Source organism: Colossoma macropomum, unplaced genomic scaffold, assembly GCF_904425465.1.
Source record: "Colossoma macropomum unplaced genomic scaffold, Colossoma_macropomum, whole genome shotgun sequence".
Taxonomy (NCBI): Eukaryota; Metazoa; Chordata; class Actinopteri; order Characiformes; family Serrasalmidae; genus Colossoma; species Colossoma macropomum.
Window position 1 is genome coordinate 8,670,551 of NW_023494794.1, and position 24,002 is coordinate 8,694,552.

Below are 24,002 nucleotides of genomic sequence, written 5' to 3' on the forward strand. Positions count from 1 at the left end.
TACCCAATTGCTTGTTAGCTAGCTAATCTTAGGTGTACATGAGGTATAGGAAAGGAAATAGGCTAAATGTTACATTAGCTAGCTGAAGAGCCAGCTGCCAAATTATTCGCAGCTCATATTCTTAGTTTTATTTTTTTCTTTTGAATTTGGAACAAATCACTTCAATATTAGCCATAGACTGCCATTTAAAGTAAGTAAATATCAGTGAAACAATCAGTGTCGATCATAAAAGTTTTATTTCCCTCAATTCCTTAATTTACAATTAGGTCCTATTAGATTTGTGCTTATTACAAACCATAAATGGACAGATTTTCTGTGTGCCAATCTTTCAAAATATTCATGAGGAACAGACATTTAAGGCTTGGCCCCCTCTTCATAATTTTCTAGTGAAGCCCCTGCACCCCTGTGCCTGTAAAAAATTACCAGTACAAGTTTGTAGCTGTATTATTAGCTGTTAGAGAAGTTCCTCTTGAAAAGTCCTTTAACCTTTGCTGGGTCCAGCCTCCAGTTCATCCACTAAGAAAGGCAGCTTCTTTTTAAGGATTTCATAGAATTCTGCTTTCACAGCTGCTCCTCCTGAGTCTAGAGCTCTGTACAAGATCCTCATTTGCTCCTGAGATGTTTTGGCAGTTTGAATGTTGTTGTACATTTCATCAGTGATCATGTTTTGACTTTGTAGACAGTCTGCAATTTCCATCACTGAGGAAACTTTCTGAATGAGCATTTCCCTTTTTTCAGCCACAAATTCAGCACCTTTAGTTCAAATAAGAATTGAAATGAATTTATGAAGTTTTAAATTTCCACATAGCACATACACCAAATATACAAATTCACTCTGTCAAGCTGAATCTTAATACAGCAATTCAAACAGTAGCGACAGTGTAGAAACAATGTTAATTTACTCATGTTAAAATTGAATGTTTCATTAAGGGGTGTATAGCAAAGTGTATAGCAACAACCCACAGAGATGAAAACAGCCCTGATTTTCAAAAGGGTCATGGGAGGGGGGGTGGTTAATCCTTTTATTATCTTTGGGGTCAATTTGACCCCAATCAATATTTAATGTCTCTAAATAAATGATTAACACATTTGCTTCATATTTCAAATACGAAATTAACATGATGATATGTTTTCAATGTCCTGTACATATACTGTATGCATCAGTGTTCTTTCTTTGACAGGCTGTTTTATCAATTTTACACACATTTGTTATAGTTGTTATTGAGGTTAATATCACATGCAATTTCATAACCTTCAAAAACAACTCCCTATGCTTTAGGACCCTAACCTAACACAACCTTCTTGTAGTAGTGCAAGAACCACTGAAAGTTCATATGACATAGAAGAAGGTAAAACATAACTCTAACAAGAACTTTGATTTGTCCTTTGCTGTGGGGGTGGGGAAATATGATTCCAGCAAGGACACGGATAGTAACGTAGGGGAGGAGCAAACATATTGTGCATGGGCCGCACTGCCATAAGTAGCTCAGGAGGTGTGGCCATACAAAGTAGCTCTCGGGTGGTGCCACTTTCCGGGTAAGAAAAGGACAATTTTTGTTCTGTTCTCTTCTGTTCTTAGTATTGTTGCTGTTATTAGTGTAATTGTGTTGCTTAGAGTAAACTGTGTCCAGGGAGGGTGGGCTTTGAAGTGGTTAAGAGTGTCTGCTCTCCTCATATGTTGTGTCCTCCCACATTACCCTCTGCCTATGTTTCATGTCAGGGTTAGCACTGGGATGGACATTTCTTGCTGCCTGTTGAAGTGCCTGTTCAAAATAAAAAGGAAACAGCATGGTGAGGCTCAGCAGCTGAGCTCAGCTTGAGCCCAGCAAGAGTGTGGTGTGTACCTGCCTGCTGCATTTCCATAGCAAGGAGGCCTGGGAGCTGTACTCCCCACAGCTGCAAGAGGTTGTCTGGCACCACGGCTGGATGGTGGCCGTCACTCTAATGCAGCTGTGTTTGCCACTGGAGGAAAAGACATTTTGGGTGCTTGTGAATCTGCTACTACATGACAACTTAGCAGCATTGACCACGGCCCTCCAGCAATGATTCAGGCAGGCACTGGCAGCAAGTCATGGCCAGACAGCAGCTCCTAGAGTGTTGAAGGCTATAGGAAGAGCATCACATCAGCAATAACCTTGTTGACATCGATAACGTAGTAGACGATGGAGAAAACGGAAAGAGTTGGAGAGGATGGCAGCTGCTGCTGCCATCGCCCCCATTAGCACCAGACTTGATGCTGTAAGCAGCAAGAAGTTTCACCATGCCCAGGAGGATGATGCAGCTCTCAGTCTCTACGATCTGGCACATCAATGGTAAAGACGCTTACGAAGCTGGTGTTCGGCTTTGCGGCGCACCCAGAGCAGAGTATGCTGAGGAGCCAGTGTGCCAAGGACACTGCCCCAAGAGAAGACTGGGGGGGGCGCGAGGAGCAGGCAAATCAAATCAAATCACATTTATTGTCACATCACATTTACACAAGTGCAAAGGTGAATGAAAATCTTAGGTGCGTAGCCCTCTTGACACCCTGCGGCACTTGTGTTGGCTTGGATTCTGCTCGCCCCAGGGACTTTGTTCGGACTGTGTGCGTCGCTGGGACAGCTGACCCTTGAATGCACGTAAAAGGTATTCTGGACGTATACAGGGGGGTGGTGGGGGCTATGTTTTATTTAATTTAGGTAGTCAACAAAGAAACATAAAGCATCTGACACATAAACCTTGGTAAAAATGTATATTTGTCATCATTTTCTGAATATTTAAATTGCCCCCAAGTCAAATTGACCCCAAGGATAAAAATGTTAGTTAATTTGTTAGAAAATGCTTCAAGTATCAATTCAGGGCAGCAGACAGTATATCAGAGTTGACAGCACAGTAAACTGCAAAAATCAGGCTTCTGTGAGTTAGGTCTTACCTACTGAATCCATGTTGGGTGGGGCTGCATCAGTACCATAATCTAAAGAGGTAAAGTAGGAATGAAGTTTAGCATTGACACAATTTTACACACTTCCTTCTTTAATCATAAGGAAAACTAACTATCTGCTCATATTTTTTCTAGCTACATGAGAAGATTTAAAGAAGGAAAATTACAGTCTGGGCCTGATTTGGGGGGCTACAAGGGGATGTCACCCCACTCTGTGCAAGACTCAGATATCACTATTAATTTTTTCAGTTCCCAGTCTTATTCAGAACAGTTTATTTCAGTACAAAGTTATTTGTTTTCAAGAGATATTTCTGAGCAGATGAGATAATCCACTTGCATGAAGAAGGGGAAAGTCAAAGTGAAAAACACGAGTTTCCAAAACTATTTAAAAAAAAAAAATCTAGAGCTACTTAAAGCTTAAAGCTAGAGAGGAAGACTCCTAACAAGCACCTATAAGACCTGGTAGACCACCAAAACTGTCCCTATCAGAACAGCACTTAAAGATTTCATGACCTTTGCACTGTAGTGTACTCTGGAATTTTAAATGTGGAGCTCCATAAAAACACAAAGAGAATGGATGGCTGTGCATGAACACTTTGAGATGGGTAGTTGCTCAGAGTTACTAGCTATCTTAAGCACAGCATAAATTGCAATTTAGTCTCCCCTTCAGACCAACCTTAAGTAGACATAAATTATTGATTGTCTTGTTCTGGCATGTTTCTTGTTATATATTGATATAGTTTAGGTGCAGTTTGATGGCTATAGAAAGAGCAACTTATGCCATAAAAGTCAGCAAAAGCAATGAATCTTATTCATTTTTAATACACTTACATTTTGTTTAGTTATTTATGAGTGTTTCTGCAACTATTTGCACTTGGCTATCTAGAAAATGGACTTCTGTAATACAAATTCTGAGCTATATAAATTTTACAGGTTTCTGAGCTGTTGTAGGGTCACTAGTTGCAAGACTGTAATTTAACAGTCTTGGTCGTAGCTTCTTGTCCTCCTTGGAACCACCGGTGGTTCCAAAACGCACTTCTTCATAGTCTTCATAACTTTCATATTTCATAAGTTACATGCAAAAGGTGGGTGTCATATGAGAGCTGTAACTGTCTTCTTTCCAGTCAAATAGATGGGTGATGTCATTTTAAACCCTTATAATCAAAGAAGCTGAACTCACAATTTTTTTTTCTACTGAAAGTCGACCCATTTTTTCACAAACCTGGGCTATAAACTATAAACAGATGGCGTCTCTTCATAATATACCTTATAAAATAATACAAAGAGCATCAAAGATTTTTGGCTTTCAGCAGTAAATTGTAAGCATATACCAATATGTGTGATCATAAAACACATTTTTTGTTAATTTGAGGGGAGCTTTTACAAAAAATAAAAATAAATAAAAATTAACATTATAAAAATTAACTGAATAATTTGCCTTAAGATTTGGTCACATAAATTCAGATGGACAAACCAAAATATTCCCTGGATCATAAGAGGTTAACATAACTTGAAACTGAGCCTTTCTATGTAATATCAACAAAACCTTTAAACAGAACAAAAACAGAAAAACAGAAAAAGTCCTTTCTCTACACGCCTACATAAAATCTGTTCTCTGCCAGTTGAAGATCTTATTGATCCTTTCTAAGATGGTTAACTGAATATTATTTGTTCATTGGTTCACAAATTCCAACATCTCCTGAGAGAAAATCAGAATGTTATTATTACTGTGTTTTCATTTAATGTAAGTTGATGTTAGGTGGTGATTCTGAATAAGCTTTGTAGAAGAAGGGACAGAGAATAACCTCACCACCATTTGTTTCCAAAAGTTACAATGCAAGGTTGGACTAAGACAATAACATAATAATAATTTATCATATTTTTGGCTAATATATTACTTAATGTTTTACATAATCCAAACAAAATGTACTTTATATATTTAGATTCTGAAAAAATCTTAATCTTAATATGCTAAAGCATATGGAAATGCAGAAAATGTTGACTGTGGAAAGATTATATTTACTTTGATTTACTGTGAATTCAGGATCACCTAGATTCTCTCTCTGTAGTGTGCTCTTTGGCTAACTTATGCTTCCAACCTTCGAAGTAGGTTTGTTTGGCTTTTAAAAAACTTGAATAAACAAATACGGTTAGGACGGACCTATTTATAAAAATGTAGTATAAAATATGAAGATAATTTTGTAATTCAGTGACTTCTTTTTTCTGCATTTGAAGATTGACATTACAAGTATAGTACATAAACATATTTTCAACATTTTTATATTTCAACATTTAGCAACAATTCATATGTGCAAATGTGTTATGACACTTTCACAACATATTTTTTTTAGCTTTTTGGACATCCGTGCAGGTTGACTTGAAATTTTGAGCCCATAGAACTTTTGTAATATAAAAGTTAACAAATGAATAATGTGTGTTTTACATGTGTTAACTTTTATTTTATTATTAACTATAATTTTAAATTTAATGAACTTAACATTTCAATTTCACTCAGTCACTGACTTTTTTAACAGGTGATTTTATGCACCATGAGCTTCTTCGGCATTCAGCGGCCTGCTCTATGAGTTTGTGTTGTCTACTGCATCCATCATGGCTGAGCTGCTGTTACTCCTAGGAGCTTCCATTTCACAATAACAGTACTTACAGTTGACAGGGGCAGACATTTCACAAACTGACTTGTGGCAAAAGTGGCATCCCTTGACAGTATCATGTTTAAAGTCACTGAGCTCTTCATTACAACACATTCTACTGCCAGTGTTTGTCTGTGGAGATTGCATGGCTATTTCCTTGATTTTATACACCTGTTATACTACATACTTATAGTATATAATGTATACAAAAAGATACACTGCTGGGACCTAAAAGTGCCCATAGTTGCAGAAAGTGTCATTTTAATAGTTGTTTTAGGAAGTAGATTCTTATATCTTAAAAATAATAAAAATATTTGAATAGATTTTAATGACTTGCATTAAATAGAAAAGTCTTGGATTGTAAGACCACAGGCCACAAGCTGGGGGGAAAACTGCATTCGTTACCTGTAAGAAAAACGAGACGAGGCTCCCAAACTTCCTGACCATTTTCATTCAAAAGACCTATTGTGACATCCTCAGCCTTTGAGTCGAGAAACACCTCAAATGTGGGGTGATAGTTGGGACCATAGTCACAGTCAAATGTTTCAACCTAGAGGGAGGCAAAACAGCCTGTAAATAAAATGTGTCCAGTGAGAACATTATGCAGTTCTCTTTAGCACTGAATGACATTTTTTCCTCTTTTGTCATAATTTACCTTTGGCTGGAATACGTACGGGTCACAGGATGGTCTATATTTTTTACCAGGGGTCAGCTGACATTTAGAGCTGGTGTTAATGTTCCTGAGGTCCATATGCCGATTCTTTACCTGGAGGGGCAGTACAGTGTTGACAATTGAAGTGGCAGCCATCTATGCATCTTATGAGTAAATACTACAACTACTTCCAGTAAAAGAAACAGAATGTTAATAAATTTAGTATGTTTGCTAAATTAACAAACACATAATAAAATCACTTCATCACTAAGTATAGAAGTTGGATGAAGCCTGCAGGATGGTAGAGTAAATATATGGTAAGATATGGCAGCCACAAGATATTTTTTTTATCTTGATATTATTTTGGACAATTCTTTCATGTAAAAGTCTTGTAAGTAAATGAGTATCTCTGCTGCCACCAGCTTTTGCTGTACTGTGAATGGCTAAGAACATGTTAAACAGAGTTCAGTCTGTCAGCGATAAAGTGCTGATGCTAGCTGACTGTGATTTAAGTGGATCCTCTGATACTATATAGCACTGTCTGTTGTCCAGAATGCTGGTGGCCTTGCGAATGCAAAGCTTGTGGTAGGAGGTGTTGATGGTGGATAGAGGGATCATGATGATTTCCTCAGCGGTCCTCACAATCTGCTGTAGGGTCCTGGTCCAGGTGAGTTGGTGGGTGGTGAATGGCAGAGGATATGGCCCCCTCTGTAGACCGGTTGGAGTGATATACAAACTGAAATGGATCCAGTCTCAAAGAAAGGCTGATCTTTATGTGAGTCATGGCCAACCACAGGAGGCATGGGCCACAAAATCATTGAGGTAAGACACTATTTTTTTGGCACAGGGACAATATTAGTGGTTTTGCAGCACTCTGGGACAATTGCTTGGCTTGGGGAAATATTAAAGTCAGGGTCAGTAGTCAGTGATGGCCAGAATCCGCTGCCCATATGCTGTTAGTCTCTCGTGTCTAGATACTGTCCATGGATTCTGGTGCATAGACACGCTTTGCCTCTCTGACAACCCAGGACAGGTTGGCTATTGCTGCGCTGAGGGCACTTATAATCTGAGGGTCTTATAATCTGACCTAAAGGCAACATTCTGTGGCTTCTTGTGCCTGTGTTGATGGACTTGAAGGAATTCACATAATCTATGCATTGCTTAAGTAGCCAGTTACAGATGCTGAATATTTCTTCAAATCAGTTGAGTCGTCATTTGTAGCAGCCTCCCTAAACATGTTCCAGTCTGTGTGCTTATAACAATCCTGAAGTGTTGAGAGGGCCCACTGAGATAACCAAGTTCTCATCCATTTCAGAACGCTTGAGCAGAGGTTTATATACTAGAACTGACAGAACAGATGTAGCTCCGGAAGCTGAGGTGGGGGTGACAAATTAGGCAGCACTGATTTCAGATTTGCATGATTGCATGAAGTCCTCAGTAACAAGGAAAAATGTGTCAGGGTGCATAGTTAGAGCAAACTGATATGTCTTTTAATTATTTCATCACTATATTTCCATACCTTGCTGTCTACAGTACATAGTGGGTGTAAAATGCTGGCAGAAGGAGAACCCATATACTTGGCATAATAATTATTGGCACCTTGCCAAAAATGGGTCAATTTTTTTTGGTGGTTAATCAGCTTAGCTACACTGAAAATATGAGATCTTACCTTTAATAAAGTAAATTGAATCTAACAAAAACTTCATAATTGTTTAACAATGTGTCACAGTTATTGATATGCCTACATTTAGTACAGTCTCCCTACACAAATGCCAACATAACAGCAATGAGTCTTCTTCTATAATACTTGAGACTGAACAAAACAGAAAAGAGAATCTCCCCTCACTACAGAATTTCTCCAGATCCTCCAGCATCTCAGGTCTCTTCTTTTGGATTCCCCTCTTCAGCTGACCCCACAGGTTTTTAAAGGGCTTTGGGCCAGGGGACTGGGATGGCCATGTTGAAAGCTTAATTCTGTGGTCATTTAATTATTTTGTGTGGATGTTTTTGAACATTGTCCTGACCCAGATTTAGATTTTTAAACAGTAGTGATAAAGTTCACCTTTGTAAAACATCATTCTTTTTAAGGCAAATTCACCTTTAGTGTTTATTTCCAAAAACTTTATTTTTCTCTCATCCATAAAATCAGGGGCTAGTCAAAGTTTCAGTTGTATCTAGTGAACTCATGAACACCTTAAACATATTTATAAATAAAAGTTTATCATAGTAATTGTCATAGTAATTGTAGTTTTGGAGACTCAGAGACCCCAAAACTGGCACCATCTTTTGCAAATCTCCAACTGTGATTCTTGAAGAATTGCTTGCTTGTCTAACCATCCGGGGGCCGGGGGGGGAGGGGTGGGGGGGTGGAGTACACTTATGTCTTTCAGGCAGGTTCACTATGGCTCTGGTTGTTTTCAATTGCATAATTATTCCACTAATAGTGGACATGGGCTATTTAGGAGTGCAGCAATTTTTCCATAGCCACTGCCTGATTTAAGAGTTAAGAGTTAAGAGTTAAGCTAATTGACCATAGAGGCACTTTTAAATGACTTTTTTCTCCATCATTAACAAGGGTGCCAAATTTCCTAAGAAAATGTTGAAATTAAAAAACTATCATGAGTTTTTGTTATTTTAGCTGTGCATCACATCATATTGGTGCTGAAATTAAGCTCAAAATGCAGCTTTCAGCTTTTAATTTGAGGGTATTTATATTTACATTATTTACATTATTTACAAGGGTTAACCTTGTTAGAACTACACATGACAAATGCAACATTGTCATGTTTCATGGCCAGGTGTATATTTTGTGTTATGCCATGATTAAAGTCTAGAGATCATTTCAAGCACTTGCATTTGGAATCTGTTGCTGTTAATTCTCAACAGGACGTTAAAATGGCTGTCAAGGTATCATAAGGTGATGTCCAAATATTTATCAGCCTGATTTATTTATTTATTTATTTTTTGCTTTCCAGTTATTGAAAAAAAATCTTACTGTTTCTTACTGGAGTACCATGGATTAACTGGAAAAAATACAACTTTGATTGTTTTAATATATGTGTTAATGTAGATGCAGATTACCTCTTCAACAGGTACATTGCCTGGCAGTAAATGAACGTGTAGTTTTTTCCGGGTTTGTTTGCCAGTTATTTCCTTATAGAACAGTAATACCTGGCCATTGATCGGACTAGCAGAGAATATCATCCTTTTCAGAAGGCCAAAGAAAGAGAGGCCTTGGATGATAATAACCACATGTGTGTTTGTCACGTTCAGGGGTGATATGACCTCTATATTATCACCAGTGAAGTGTGCCACAGCCAGCTTATCCTGGTTTTCCCCTGCAACGAATTAACAATCAGAACCAAGGTCTCTTCATACATGGTCAGAATCATTGGAAAAATGTCAGCATATAAGTTTTGACTTTGTGAGAATTCATTTGCTTGACCTAATACAATCAGGATTATACAGGGAGATTCACTCAAAAGAGGCCCCAAATATTCTGTAATAACTCTCTAGGGTGAAGCAATCTGAATGAAACAACATGCAATGTGCTCCTCAGTATATGGAGCTTCGAACAAGCCGGGATGCCCTGCTTCAGAGCGATGTGGTCGGCGCCGGACAGCTGTCGCTATAATTAACCTCCGTTTGCAACTTCCAGGTGCATATCCCCATACCCCTTCATGAGTCTGGGAGGAAAAACGGAGATCATTTCCTGCATCGCATGTAATGCGATCGATTACACATATGTCAAGGTATGTAGCGTATTTATTTGGCTCAGATTGACTCATCCTAAAGAGAGTTACAACAGAATATCTAGGGCCTCTTTAGAGTGAATCTCTCTGTACAATAGTTTAAACCTGCAGATGAAGAAGAAAGCGGAAGATAACATCACCAATGAGAGGTACAAGATAGGTGCATCCCACCTCACAATAAACTGGTAGTTCAGCCTTCTTACTCAGTCTTATTGCTGTATAGTATTTTACTTACTTTACAGTACTACAAAACACAAATGTGATGTTTCTTTTATTTTGAACTGTGTGAAATTTTTGATTAAGAAAAGCTTTAAATGTTCATGACATCTTGAATGAGAAACCTTACATATAAAATTTTCTTCTGTTTAATATACTTTCGTAACTCAAAAACACACCCCACCTCCTTTCTGATACTGGACCTATTGAAATATAGTACTGTGCAAAAGTCAGAGACCACCGTTAATTGATTCATTAATGAGTGTTCTGTCAAAATTGCCATTACCTACAAGTTATCAGAGAAAAAAAAAACATAACAGAACTAAATAAATATCAAAATTTTCATTACTGAATGTATCCACTCATTACCTGTATTATAGCTTCGATTCTCTTCAGGAAACTTGCTTTCAGTTTTTCAAAGAAATCTATCTGCAGGGATATTTTTCCTCTAAAGTTCAGTCAGATAATTTGGTTGTGTTCTCTGCTTCTTTCAACCGAGCTAATCCCAAACACATTCAGTGATGTTGAGGTCTTGTCTCTGAGGTGGTCAGTCCATTGTTCTGAGAACACCAACAGTTTGTTTGGTTGATTTGTTTATTTCCATTTTTCAATAAGGGCTTCTAAACAGCTACATATCCTTTCAGACCCAGAGCGTTGAGTTGTGTTCTCACAGTGGAAAGATGGACAGAAACTCCAGTGGATTTTCAGATTTGAAGCAAGAGTGGAGTTTGATTTTCTCTTCTCTTTTAAAGATGAAAAGTACAATTTACAAGGTGGGGACAATTTTAGTGGTCTAACAGGTCTTGCACCAGGGTTGTTAAGAGTCCCATGTACTCTGTATCTTTTAATAATTCTTTGAAGTCCAGTTTTGGAAAAGTTTTTACTTATTTTCCTTATGAGAATTTAAAATAAGTTTTATTGACCAAATGAGTAAACACAAGGAATTTGTCTCTGGGTTACAGTGGTACCTACAGGAATCATAAAATATAACTTAACTTTTATCTTCCTTATTAATGTGGATGAATTGAGTTATTCATGGCTGTTTTGACATTTATGAAGGCTGGCCACTAACATTTGCACAGTACTCTAGATCCAGAACAGTACAGTACCAGAATCACATAAAAAAATATATTAAAAGTCCTCAAACCTGTTAAATTAAACTCTGTAATATGCAAACTATGTCACAATTACACTATACACTCTACTGTATACAGTATAACTGCTATATCAAAAATCAACACACCATATTGTATCTCACAGTGTGGGAGGTGCAGATGACTGATTGAACCTTCAAAGCAGTCAATGTTGTAAAGAGGACCTGCAGGCTTCATCGGACCTAAACCATCCAACAGACGGGCATCCCAAGAGTCTATTCTGTACAGCACCTCTCCTTCACTCTCCATCTCAAACACAAGACTAGTCACTTTGCACTGGAACTGACCAGCATGAGGGCATAGAAACCTGCAGAGCAGAAGGTCCATAAAAAGTACACATGTACAAATACAAAATTTTAAAATGTGTGGTTGTACTGTCCCTGCAACCTAGGAGGATAAGCTGCTTAGATAGTGTGCGTGGTTGTACTGTTTATCTTTGAGGAGCACAATGATATTAGCAAATAGAGTACCTGTATGAATTACCGTTCTTGATCTCCAAATCCATCATTTCAGGAATGAATATTTCAGCATCTGTTGAGGGCTGCTGACAGGGCTGCACAGTTCCTTTGAAAAATGGTGGGGAACAGCCTGTAAAACCTGTAGCCTAAATAAAATCGTTTAAATATAAAATTAGGTGAACAAAACATATATTGGCCACATCAGACAAGTCATCCAGCGACAAGTAAAGCATAAATTGTACATCAAGTCTTAGAAGTGTGTAGTCCATGAAGTCTCATGAAGTTATATGATGAGGAGAACTTGTCTGGACCAGCAGAAATTAGAGGCAGTATTTCTCTGTAAAGAACCCTGGATGATAAGGGAATAGCAATGCTTTCCTTCCTTTGCTAATTTTAATAGATGATTTATTCTTAGTTTGAGTACAGTGGCAACTCATCTCGTTTCCCCTTTGAGAGGAGGCAGCCAAAGACTAATACAGACAAAGGAGACTGCTGCATCATTCAGTTTTCTGAGGAATAGATTTAAATCTGCCCTGATGCTCAAGAATCCAGATCCCCAATTACTCTTTACTGTGGAAGTGGAGGCCTCAGAGGTGGGAGTAGGTCCTGTCACAATGCCACATTAATTCAGCAAAATTACTTCCTTGTGCATGAACCACTAACAAATAGGTCTTACATTTCCATTGATTTTTATACTGGATTTGCCAAACACAAGAGGATATGCTGCAATATTTGTGGCAGATGGTTAAAAGTCTGTAAACTAACCCCTTTTGTCTTCCTCTCCCTATAGCCCCAAAAACTGCTGAGAATTAGTTTATTCATATTATATGGGTTTTGATATTCCAGAAGACATTGTGGGTCTGGAAGGCATTCCTGAACCAGCTGGGAGTGACTGTCAGTTTCACATCAGGACATCATCCACAATTTAATACATGATGACACACTGTCCTGTCAGCCTGTGACAGGGTCTAGCTCTCCACCTCTGCTTGCCCTGCTCTGTGGGAACTTTTCTGTAACATAAACCAGGTAACATACAGCTCATTATTGTCCCATCATATCAGTGTGTTACCTAGTTTTCATGCTTCCCTGCTTAGGCCAGTGATCCCTGGTGCATTGGATGTGTCCCAAGTCTACTCCTCCTTCTGCCCTCGATGTGGACAGCTCCCCAGACTATCCTCGACTCACACTTGTGGAGGGTGCGCATCCAATACCTAATGAATTGGGAGGCCTGACCTCCTCAATCCCACTGTCATTGCTGATTTTCATTCCAGCTGTACAGAGGCCCAGATCAGGGTTGCGCTGCATCTGGAGACCCTCACTGGGAGTGGGGTACTGTCACACTCCTCTCTGGGAGCTTCTTCCCATATGCATTCATAACTTACTGATCACTGGCCTTACCTCTTGCAGGCACTTGAACTTAATTTCGCAGCTGTCATGAGTCATGAATTTTTGGTGGACATTCCTTTGTTGGATTGCATACTCACAAGTTGCTCATAAGTTTTTGGTAACCTATTTTAGGTTTTCAGTATAATATCGTTCTACGGTGGGTTTCTTGAACTGAAACTGTTCTAAAAAAACTCTAGTTTTGCATCCACACCTTTTTTGACAACTGTTCCACAAACCCATCCCCACCCCTCCAAAAATAAATGGTCTTACATAAATTCAAAAAATGTGTGTGTGTGTGTGTGTGTGTGTAGGGTGTAAATCCTCCTGAAATTGCATCGGAAATTGGATGTAGAAGTGGACAACAATAGAAAAAATCTAATCTAATAAAATAGTTTTTAAAGGAAACTGAATTATTTAACAGATGCAAAGATTATTCAGAATGAGACTTCTGTACTCACATTTATCTCCACTTCCGCCTTCTGCATCCTCCGTATAAAAAATGTTGCTGAAAGACACACAAACAGACACACAGAGTGATGATTCAGTGAATTGATAACAATGATGCAATTTCACACTTCCTCAAATAGTACTGAGGATGGCGTGCAGCTCAGGATGGCCAATTACAGCCATGAAAAACACCCTTACTCAAGATTTTGATGTCCATTCTTGAGTAACTCAGAAAGGTGCTGCTGCTCTGCCTGAAAAGCATTTTGTCTCTTGCTACTGTAAGTCAATACTGAAAAATATCCAATACTGTAAAAAATAAGTTAGGTCAACTTGTAGTAACGAGGCAGCTTTTTTGAGTAAACTTTAATCTTTTACAGCGCTTTTGTGAACAGATATGTATCCTGGATAATCCACCAGTGTCCAGGCCTCTGATTTCTCCTCTTCTAACAGTGTGAAAACTAGGGTTAGTTATAAAAACCAGCTGCGTTCAAGGTGCGTTCTACTTCAGTAAACAATACTAACACTTTGCCTGTTTGATTTCCTGCAGTAAGCAGGGTTGGGTAGTAACAGAATACATATAACAGTGTTACGTAATTAACATACAAAAACCGTAACTATTCCATTACAGTTACAGAAAAAGACAGTAGGGGAGCACAGGGAACAACCTGACACAGGGGGACAATTTATGTTGTTATACAAGGTCAAGCAGCCTGTGCTTCTGGCCACATTAATACATTTCCTACCCACAGTCTCATCTGCGCCAAAGAGTATTTTCAAGGCATGTGAGTCATTTTTTTCAATACAATGGTTACTGAGCTATTTGTGTAAATCACAAAATCTAAGCTTATATTACTTTAATCACCATCTTGGCTACATCACAGCACCATTTTAAAACATGTGACAAGCTCAAAGCAGGTGGTAGCTAGACTTAAGTACAGTATCTGCACTGCAGGGTTAACTGTAACATGGTATTACAACTAAGCCACCTTTAGTTTACCCAACACCCCTCCAAACACCACCCCCCACCCTCTCACCCACCCCCTACTTTGAGTGAAACAAAGAACAGAAATAACAGAGACAAAACAGAAGAAGTAAAGAGAAAGGATAAAATAATAATAATGATAATAATAATTATTATTATTATTATTATATTATTAATATAACTTTATATTAACTGTCTCTAATACCTATGTAGTTACATGTAAACAACATATGCAACAAAATTGTAACTATTAATGATTTAGTCACTGTTAACAGATGTCCTACAAAAGCACATCTTATGCAATTACACGTGTATCAACTTCAGTTTTGCCTCATGTAATTACACAAGTGTATCTTAATAGTTGTAACAGCCTATTCTCTCATGTAATTACACAAGGGTAATACCATAAATGTAATTACATTTGTAATCAGACTGCAACAGCAGTTGTTTTCAATTTTTTTTTCCAGTAGCAAAAGGAAGTATGTAATAATTTACATTAAGACATTACTTACTCTGTATCTGCCAGCTTTCCTAATATTTAGCTAGCATTTGCGTGGCTAGTGCTGTGATACTGTAACCAGTTTCCGCTTTAAAACATTCTGTAATGTGACAGTACAGCATATATCCACTTATCGTAACATTTAAATGTTATGACATTAATCAAACATGTTGCATTATCCCAAAGTAATGTCTATATTACTACTCCATTATTACCCAGTACCTACATAACAACTACACAGGAATCGTCCACTTACTATAAAGTGTAACTTTCCTGTAGTGTAGTGTTAGCATTCATATCTAGTTATGTAGGTTCAGTGTAATTACAGAAAGTATTAATCAATGTGATGTGATTAGGTTACCTGGTTACAACACAGATATTCCACAGTAATTATGTAAAACATACTTTCTTTTACTGCTTCTGATCTGTAGTGTATTAAAAAAGATTGTGTAATTACATGAGGTAAAACTGAAGTTGATACACATGTGTAATTACATAGGCTGTACTTCTGTAATCCATTTGTAACATTGTCTAAATCATCAGTAGTTACGGTGTTGTTACATGTGTTATTCATGTGTACTACACAGTTATTAGAGACACTTGGGACCATTTTCTTCTACTTTCTTAGTATCTTCCAGATGTTAATTTGGTTTTAATTAAGTACATTAATGAAATTGACATTAACCGTTGGTAAAACTGTAGTTAATCAAACCATATTGTAGTGATGCGTGGTTTTTATTTGCTGTCCTATACTAGACAAAAAATAAATCTGTCATTGTTTGACACACAGTCTCAAGTCAGTTCTCATATATAATGTAGTGTGTGTGTGTGTGTGTATGTATCTATCAATTAAGCTTCCTGTCACATTGGGTGCAATTGTACATGTATATGATCAACAGGTGCTAGAAACAAATTTCAAGTGTCTGTAGCAGAGATGTATATGTTGCTGGTATAAAAACATGAATATTCCAATTTCAATGTTTTTAAAATAATTTTGTAAAAGCCAAAATGTGTTAAATTGTATCCAACTTGCTGCAAATCATGTTACAGGTACATTATAAAAACAGATGTGATCACCAGCAGGATTACGCTCACATGCAAACTCGTCATTTTTGCCGAAATTCACTGTTTAAATGATAATTATGTCACGAGTCATAAACGAAGGGTTTTAACAACCCCATTTCCAAAAACATTGGGACACTGTGCAAAATGTAAATAAAAACTGTATTTTATTGAAAATAGTACAAACACAACACATCAAATATTGAAACTGAGAAATGTTATTGTTTTTTTTTAAAATATATGCCCACTTTGAATTTGATGCCAACACCACATTCCAAAAAATCTCTGTATGCAAGGGACAAGGCCAAAAAACAGCATTTGCTGGTCATGATCTTTGGGCCCTCAGGCGGCATTGCATTAAAAACAGACATGATTCTGTAGAGGAAATCTTCGCATGGGCTCAGAAACACTTCTGAAAACCACTGTCTGTGAAAACAGTTCGTTGCTGCATCCACAAATGCAAGTTAAAACTCTAAAATGCGAAGAAAAAACCATATATAAAAAGGATCCAGAAATGCTGCCACCTTCTCTGGGCCCGAGCTCATTTAAAATGGACTGAGGGGAAGTGGAAAAGTGTCCTGTGGTCCAACGAATCAAAACAAATTTTTTTTGGAAATCATGGACACTGTGCCCTCCGGGCTAAAGACCACTCGGCTTGTTATCAGTGCACAATTTAAAAGCCAGTATTCATGATGGTATACGGGTGCATTAGTGCACATGGCATGGGTGATGTGCACATCGGTGAAGGCACCATTAATGCTAAATGATATAGACATATTTTGGCAACATATGTTTCCATTCAGACATCGCCTTTTTCAGGGAAGGCCTTGATTATTTCAGCAAGACAATGCTAAACCACCTTCTGCATGTATTACAACAGCATTACTCTGTATTAAAAGAGTCCAGGTGCTAAACTGGCCTGCCTGCTGTCCAGACCTGTCACCCATGAAAAACATTTGACGCATATATTATATATAAAATATAACACAGGAGACCACGAACTGTTAAGCAGCTGAAATCCTATATCAAACGAGAAAGGGAAAACATTTCACTTTCAAAACTACAGCAGTGTCTCCTCAGTTCTAAAACACTTACAGAGTGTTGGTAAAAGAAGAGGTGATGAAGCACAGTGGTAAACAAGCCCTTGTCCTAACTTTTTTGAAACATGTTTTTTGGCATCAAATTCAAAATTACATTTCTCAGTTTCAACATGTGATTTGTTGTGTTTGTACCATTTTCAATGAAATAAAGTGTTTAAATGATTTGCATATCATTGCACTTTGTTTTTATTTACATTCTGCACAGCATCACAGCTTTTTTGGAAATGGGGTTATAATTTGGTATCTGTGTTGCTGCCATTAGAGATTTCTGAAGAATCCCTTGCACAGCAGCAGTTTAGGTTTTTTTTATCAGCCAATCTATAGAAATTTAGTACGTATTTTATTTTTGTCAGAACTGAGGTCTACAGCATTTTCCTACAGATATCTAAATCAGTTGTTTTCCCTGATAGTCCACACTGCCACATTCTACTGCAGCAGACTGTAAACTCTATTCTGCTTGTTGCTCCATATAATTTTACAAATTAACCAGCTATAAATCAAACTTTTGATAACGTTAACGTGACAGGTAACAGTCTGAAACGTGACAAGGTTTCACGAGCGGTGAAGTTAGTTTCATTTTCACACGTTTAATTTCTTTCTTCAGTAGTTTTACAATGTTTGTTGAGGTGTGTGAAAGCTCATGTAACTACAATGATCAGCTCACACCTAGTTTTGTGTGAAATTAATGCTTTTTTAAACTCAAAGTACTCGTTGATTTCTGGGGGCTGCTGAAAGCCACTAAGAGCTGATTAGGGAGCATGTACAAATTATCATCAAGATCCAGCATGACACTCCTAAGCCAGTCCAGCCTTTTAGCAGATACAACACACAATAGCCAGTTAGAGTTAGAGATTATTGTTGATGAGGGGTCTCAGAATAAGATTTCTACCAGATTTATCTTGTGACATTGGCATGAAAAGCAGATTTTTATTCAAATAAAGCAAATAAGGTAAAATCCTAGTGCAGCAGTTTAGTACTGAATAATTCTACATCGATTATTTGTTTCCCTAACTAAGAGCACTTAGTTTCCGTGTACCGATTAAAAAAAACATCATGTTAAAATTACAGGGAGCAATGCTTAATTTCTGAATTAAACTGTTTGAGTATACCTGTCTGAACTCAAACAATTTTTAATGTTATACAAATTTGTATTTTGAATATTTCCATATATTGCTCCACTGAGATTTTGACATTTTGCTAAGTGTGTTGATTATTGAGTGGTTCTGTGAGGCACTTAAATATTTGTGACCTATAATCATTTTGGTTTATAAAACAGCATAGTTTTTGTGTTTAGTTTGTGTTAACATCTTGTTAGTTTTTTCTCTTTTCTTTATTTAATTATAATTATATTTAATAATTAAATATTAATTAAATATTGTAATTAATATAAACACTCCAAATAAGTGGGTTAGGTTATACAAAAGTAATAGAAAATAATCTGATTAAATTACTTTAATATAGTAATCCTTTGGATTAGGTTACAATTAAATTTTTTGAAAGGTATTCAGCAATCTGTAATGGAATGCATTTTAAAGTAACCCTCCCAACCATGATAACAAGTCAGTAGGTAACTACACTGAGATAACCTTTGTATCTAGTTTGGTTCTATTGCTTGTTTTTAAACTATATCTTCTTGCAACTGATAGCACATCTGATCTATTTCTCTGACCATAAGGGCAAGTGCTTATTAATGTGAGTGACCTAGACGCACTGGACAAGGCCATGCCCTGAAAACTCTACACAAGAACACCTGGCAACATTGGAGGCCTAGACTGCCTCATGAGCATGAAAACTGCTGCACAAGTATGACATTTTTATACACCTAATGATAGCTCTGAATACGTTTCACTCACTGTACTAAGCCTTTTGCACCAGTTTTGGGTGCAAATCGGAAGCATTCTGATAACATGTTAAACAATACACATTGGCATGCTTCCTCAGGCAGTACTGAGAATGCCATGTATGTAACGGGATGGCAAGGGGGCCAGACCCACGTGCAAAGTCGGAAACCCATGAACAAGGGTTTAAATGGACTAAGACTAAATGAAAGGTATTGTATTATAAGTGTTGTCATTATTATAATACAAATGATACAAGTGATGTATGAGCAGTTTGGATGGGACTTTAATGCTTGTGCACTTTTGGGGCAAGAGCACTCCAAATGGGAATCAAACCTTTACCACTGTGCAACCAGTAAGCACAGGTGAAAAGTGGAATGACACCCCTAAGATTCAAGGGTGGAAAAACGTCGGGAAAGGGCAAACAAAGGGGATGCCAAGGCAGCGTACTCAAACAAAGGCAAATATCAAAATGGAATAAAAAGTAATCAGAAAACATGTTTAGAAATGAATTTTTTTGATCTCCCCTACCTTTGCTTTTTCTTCTTTACTGTGGGAGCTGTTGGATCTTTTTCCCTCCGACTCGGAAAACTCAGCAGACTGCATTACCCACAATACTATGGGAAATCACATGACCTCTGAGGAGATCACACGCTCACCTGAATACTAAATGTTTGCACCTGTGTTTTGAATCATATGATTTAGTCAGATTAGCTTTTAAGCCCAGGCTTTAGTTTAGCTCTTTGCGAGGTATTGCTTCTCCACGAACATACTGAGCGTTTTTCCCAAGTGTTATTTGCTGTACGTTTTTGACCATTAGTTCGTTCTTTGAATTTGCCTTTTGCCTTTGCCCTTTTGTACTGTTGCCTGTCTTTGTTGATCAGTGTTTTTGGATCTTTGCCTGTTTGTTGACTTCGTTTTTGCCTTGCCCCTTTTTGGACTTTGTCTGTTCGGTGATATGATCACTGCTTTGTTTCTGATTTGTCTTTTGGATTTGACCTACGCCTGCCTTTTGACCCCGCATCTGCCTAGCCCCATTAAAACACCTTTTGTCCTTTTAATCCGCGAGCGTCTGGTTTTTGACGAATCCTTACATGCTGAGGTGTACAGGTGTGTCTGGTGGGCTCTGATAAGCCCGTGGGCTTCTGGATGGCCAACTCCAGTCCTGAAAAAGGCCCTCATTGAAGGATTTGATGAAGATGTCCGTTGTTGAGTAACTCAGACAGGTATTACTACTCCACCTGGAAGATATTTTCTCTCTCACATCTAATGCTTCTGTTTCTGTGTGCCTTGATATGTCATGGATAACAGCAGGTATTTCTAAGAGTTTAATTACCAAAATATTATTTTTTTCACATTTCTAAGGAGTCCTGAAAATTAAATAGTACTGTAAAAAATAGAAATCAAGTCAACCTAAAATAACAAGGCTGCTTACTTCAAAACACTTTTCCTGAGTAAACTCAGGTTTATTCTTTAAATGAAATGGAGGTCATCTTAAAATGTACAGCTGACCTGACTTCTTTTACAGTGTATTAATGTCAAAAGTTTCAGTAATACTCACCTTCTCTACATGACTCGTTAGGTCTTCTGTAATTAGGTTCACCTATATCTACAATGGAAATATCTGATTAAGTACCAGTATTCAGTCACAGTAGCAAGACCTAAATATTTTTCTGATGTGATCACTAAAAACTCCCATAATCCCAAAGCTCTTTTTTAAATTCTAAAGTTTTCTGTTTACTCTTCGAGTAAACTTGAGGGAATATTAAACATAAAGCTTTACCTTTAATCTTTTAAAGTGTATTAAAGACAAATGTTTCAGCAACACTCACCTCTGATAGGCTGGTCTTGGTCTCCTCATATCTACATCATATTCTCCTCATATACTACTCTCTCATACAACCTTATATTCTAAATGATTTTATTACATTGCGGGGCTTAGATTTTCTTTTGACTGAGACTTGGCTAACAGGAGGGGATTTGAGCACCTTCATCAAATGTACTCCTTTCGATTTTAAGTTATTTCAGTTCACCAAGGGCATCTGGACAGGATGAAGGTCCGGCTACTATTTTTGGCATTCATAATAAATGTTGATTTTTACCGGTCCTGAGCTTTAATATTCAGTTACTTTAAGTTGAACTGCCTGGATGTATGCTTTGTACACTTATTTATCCATCTCTTAAATCAAATTGGGATGTTATACAGGAATTTTCCAATCTCCTGTCTCTGGTTGTGTGTTTGTTCTTGGTGATTTTAATATTCATGTTTGTTGCCCATCAAAGCCATTGGTTTCAGAATTTAAAAACTTGATTGATTCAGTTAATCTCACTCATTTTGTTTCAGGTTTCACCCATAACCATGGTCATACACTTGATTCAGGGCTCTCATTAGGCTTTCTGGTTTGCAATCTGGATAAGATATCTGTATCATCTCTGATCTGATCATACCCCAGCTGTGTTTGATTCCACACCTCCATGTCCATCTTCTAAATCTCACCCTATTAGTTATTACTCCTGCTGCCTTAACTCCTCCATCACCAGACAGTTTTCAGATGCAAACATAGTTTCTCCCTCCTTTTCTAATAATGTTAGAGTTAGTCACTTTGTTTAACTCCACTTGTACAGACAGCCTTGACTCCATAGATCCCCCAAAGAATCAGAAGGCCGAAGGTTAAATCTCAGCCCTGGCTCACTATGGAAATTCACACTTTTTGGAGGAAGTGTAGGAAAGCAGAACGTAAATGGAAGAAAGATTAAATTTGTGTATCATATAAAATATTAAGAGATTATCTGTACCAGTATTCAGATTATCTGTACCAGTATTCAGTCAAAGTAGCAAGACCTAAATATTTTTCTGATGTGATCACTAAAAACTTCCATATTTCCAAAGCTCTTTTTAGCATTATATTAATGCAGTTTTAAACCCCTCAGTAATTTCTCATCTTGATATAACTCTTCAAACTTGGAAGAAATTTCTTTGATTTTTACTGATAAAATTGTGGAACAATCAAATCTTCTAGATATGATCCTGCTCTGATTTTCTGAACCAATTTGACTGTGTCACTTTTTTACTTAACTGATATTGCAACTCCTATTAAGTCTACCACTTCTCCTTTGGATACCGTTCCTTCTTATCTTCATGAAGAAGTCTGGGGTGTGTTTGGTTCTAGTGTTTTGACCATTATAAACAGTAGTCTTACTAGTGGCTCTGTTCCATCTTGTTTTAAACATTCTGTGATCCAGCCCTTTATCAAAAAGCCTAACTTGTTTTAGACATCTTTTACTATTTACAGATGGATCTCTAAACTATCCTTCCTGTCAAAAGTTTTGGAGAAAGTGATCTTCTCTCAGTTGTCTTCATATTCAAGTGAAAAAGACATTTTGGACAGGTTTCAGTTAGGTTTCATGGTACATCATAGTACAGAGTCAGCTCTTCTGAAATTGACGAATAATTTACTGCTTTCATTTAACTCTGGTAACTCTGTCATTTTAACTCTGCTTGATCTTACTGCTGCATTTGATACAATTGACCATAACATTCTCTTTGATCATCTAAATTGTGGGGTGGGCATTCAGGGGAAAGCCTTAGCTTGGTTTTCCTCTTACCCTAAAAAAGATCACACATTCACTATTCAGGAGGTAAGATTTACTTCGTCATCAGCTCCCAATTCATATGATTTACCTCAAGGCTCCATCTTAGGGCCCATTTTATTCTCTTTATACATACACGACACCCAGTTGTACCTACCACTGAAACCTGGAGATAACCAGTCTTTAAAACTCTTTCTGATTGTATTAAAGAATTCAAACTATGGCTGGCTAAAAACTTTCTCTAGCTTAATGAGAATAAATCTGATGTAATTATATTTGGAAGATATCTTCTCTCTCATATCTAATGCTTCTTTTTCTAATATGCGTTGATATGTAACAGATAACAACAGGTATTTCAAAGAGTTTAATCACCAAAATATTCATTTCTAAGGATTCCTGAAAATTAAATAATACTGTAAAAATTAGAAGTCAGGTCAACCTAAAATAACAAGGCCGCTTACTTCAAAACTCTTTTTCTGAGTAAAGGTTTATTCTTTGAGTGAAATGGAGGTCATCTTAAAATGTAAAGCTGACCTGACATTTAATCTTTTACAGTGTATTAATGTCAAAAGTTTTAGTAATAGTCACCTCCTCCGCATGACTCGCTGAGATTACGAGGTAGAAATTTACATATATCTAAAATGAAAAAGCAGAGCTAAAATGAATGAAAGTGCTTTTATTTTGTATTCATTTCTAATTTTACACACATTGTTCATTACAAATGATCTTATCAGCCTAACAACTTGGGTGAAAAGTAGAATCTCTAGAAATAGCTTTAGAAAGATTTTCAAATTTGTTTGTATTGGGTTTGATCTCCTGTTGCTTTAATGACTGTTTTTTTTTATTCTAAAGTTTTCTGTTTACTCTTTGACTAAACTTGAGGGGATATTAAACACAAATGTTTACCTTTAATCTTTTAAAGTGTATTAAAGTCAAATGTTTCAGCAACACTCACCTCTGATTGGCTGGCTGAGCTCAGGTTGAGGTCTTGGTCTCCTCATATCTATCATGGAAAAGTACAACTAAAATAAGTGAAAATGCTTCTATTTTGAATTCATTTATAATTTAACACACATTTGTCATTACAAATGATCTTATGTGAGTTTTCCTCAGTAAAGATGGCTCTCATGAATGCCACATCGATTTCAAATAAGACTTTTGTTCTAAATGATTTTATTACATTGCATGGCTTTTGACTGAGACTTGGCTAACAGGAGGGGATTTGAGCACCTTCTTAAAATGTACTCCTTTCGATTTTAAATTTTTTCAGTTCACCAAGTGCATCTGGACAGGATGG

The 24,002-nt window shown here is 37.2% G+C and overlaps 1 protein-coding gene across 1 annotated transcript in view; it reads right to left on the reverse strand.

Moving 5' to 3' along the window:
• Positions 1-248: 248 nt before the first annotated feature.
• LOC118814461 overlaps positions 249-24,002 on the reverse strand; it is a 77,059-nt gene continuing 53,305 nt past the window's right edge. Inside the window, 10 exon segments of the mRNA XM_036580080.1 lie at positions 249-753; positions 2,909-2,950; positions 5,974-6,118; positions 6,224-6,334; positions 9,302-9,558; positions 11,432-11,649; positions 11,813-11,946; positions 13,645-13,691; positions 20,676-20,723; positions 23,661-23,708. Coding sequence (XP_036435973.1) covers positions 482-753; positions 2,909-2,950; positions 5,974-6,118; positions 6,224-6,334; positions 9,302-9,558; positions 11,432-11,649; positions 11,813-11,946; positions 13,645-13,691; positions 20,676-20,723; positions 23,661-23,708 — 1,322 coding nt within the window. The 3' untranslated portion in view covers positions 249-481.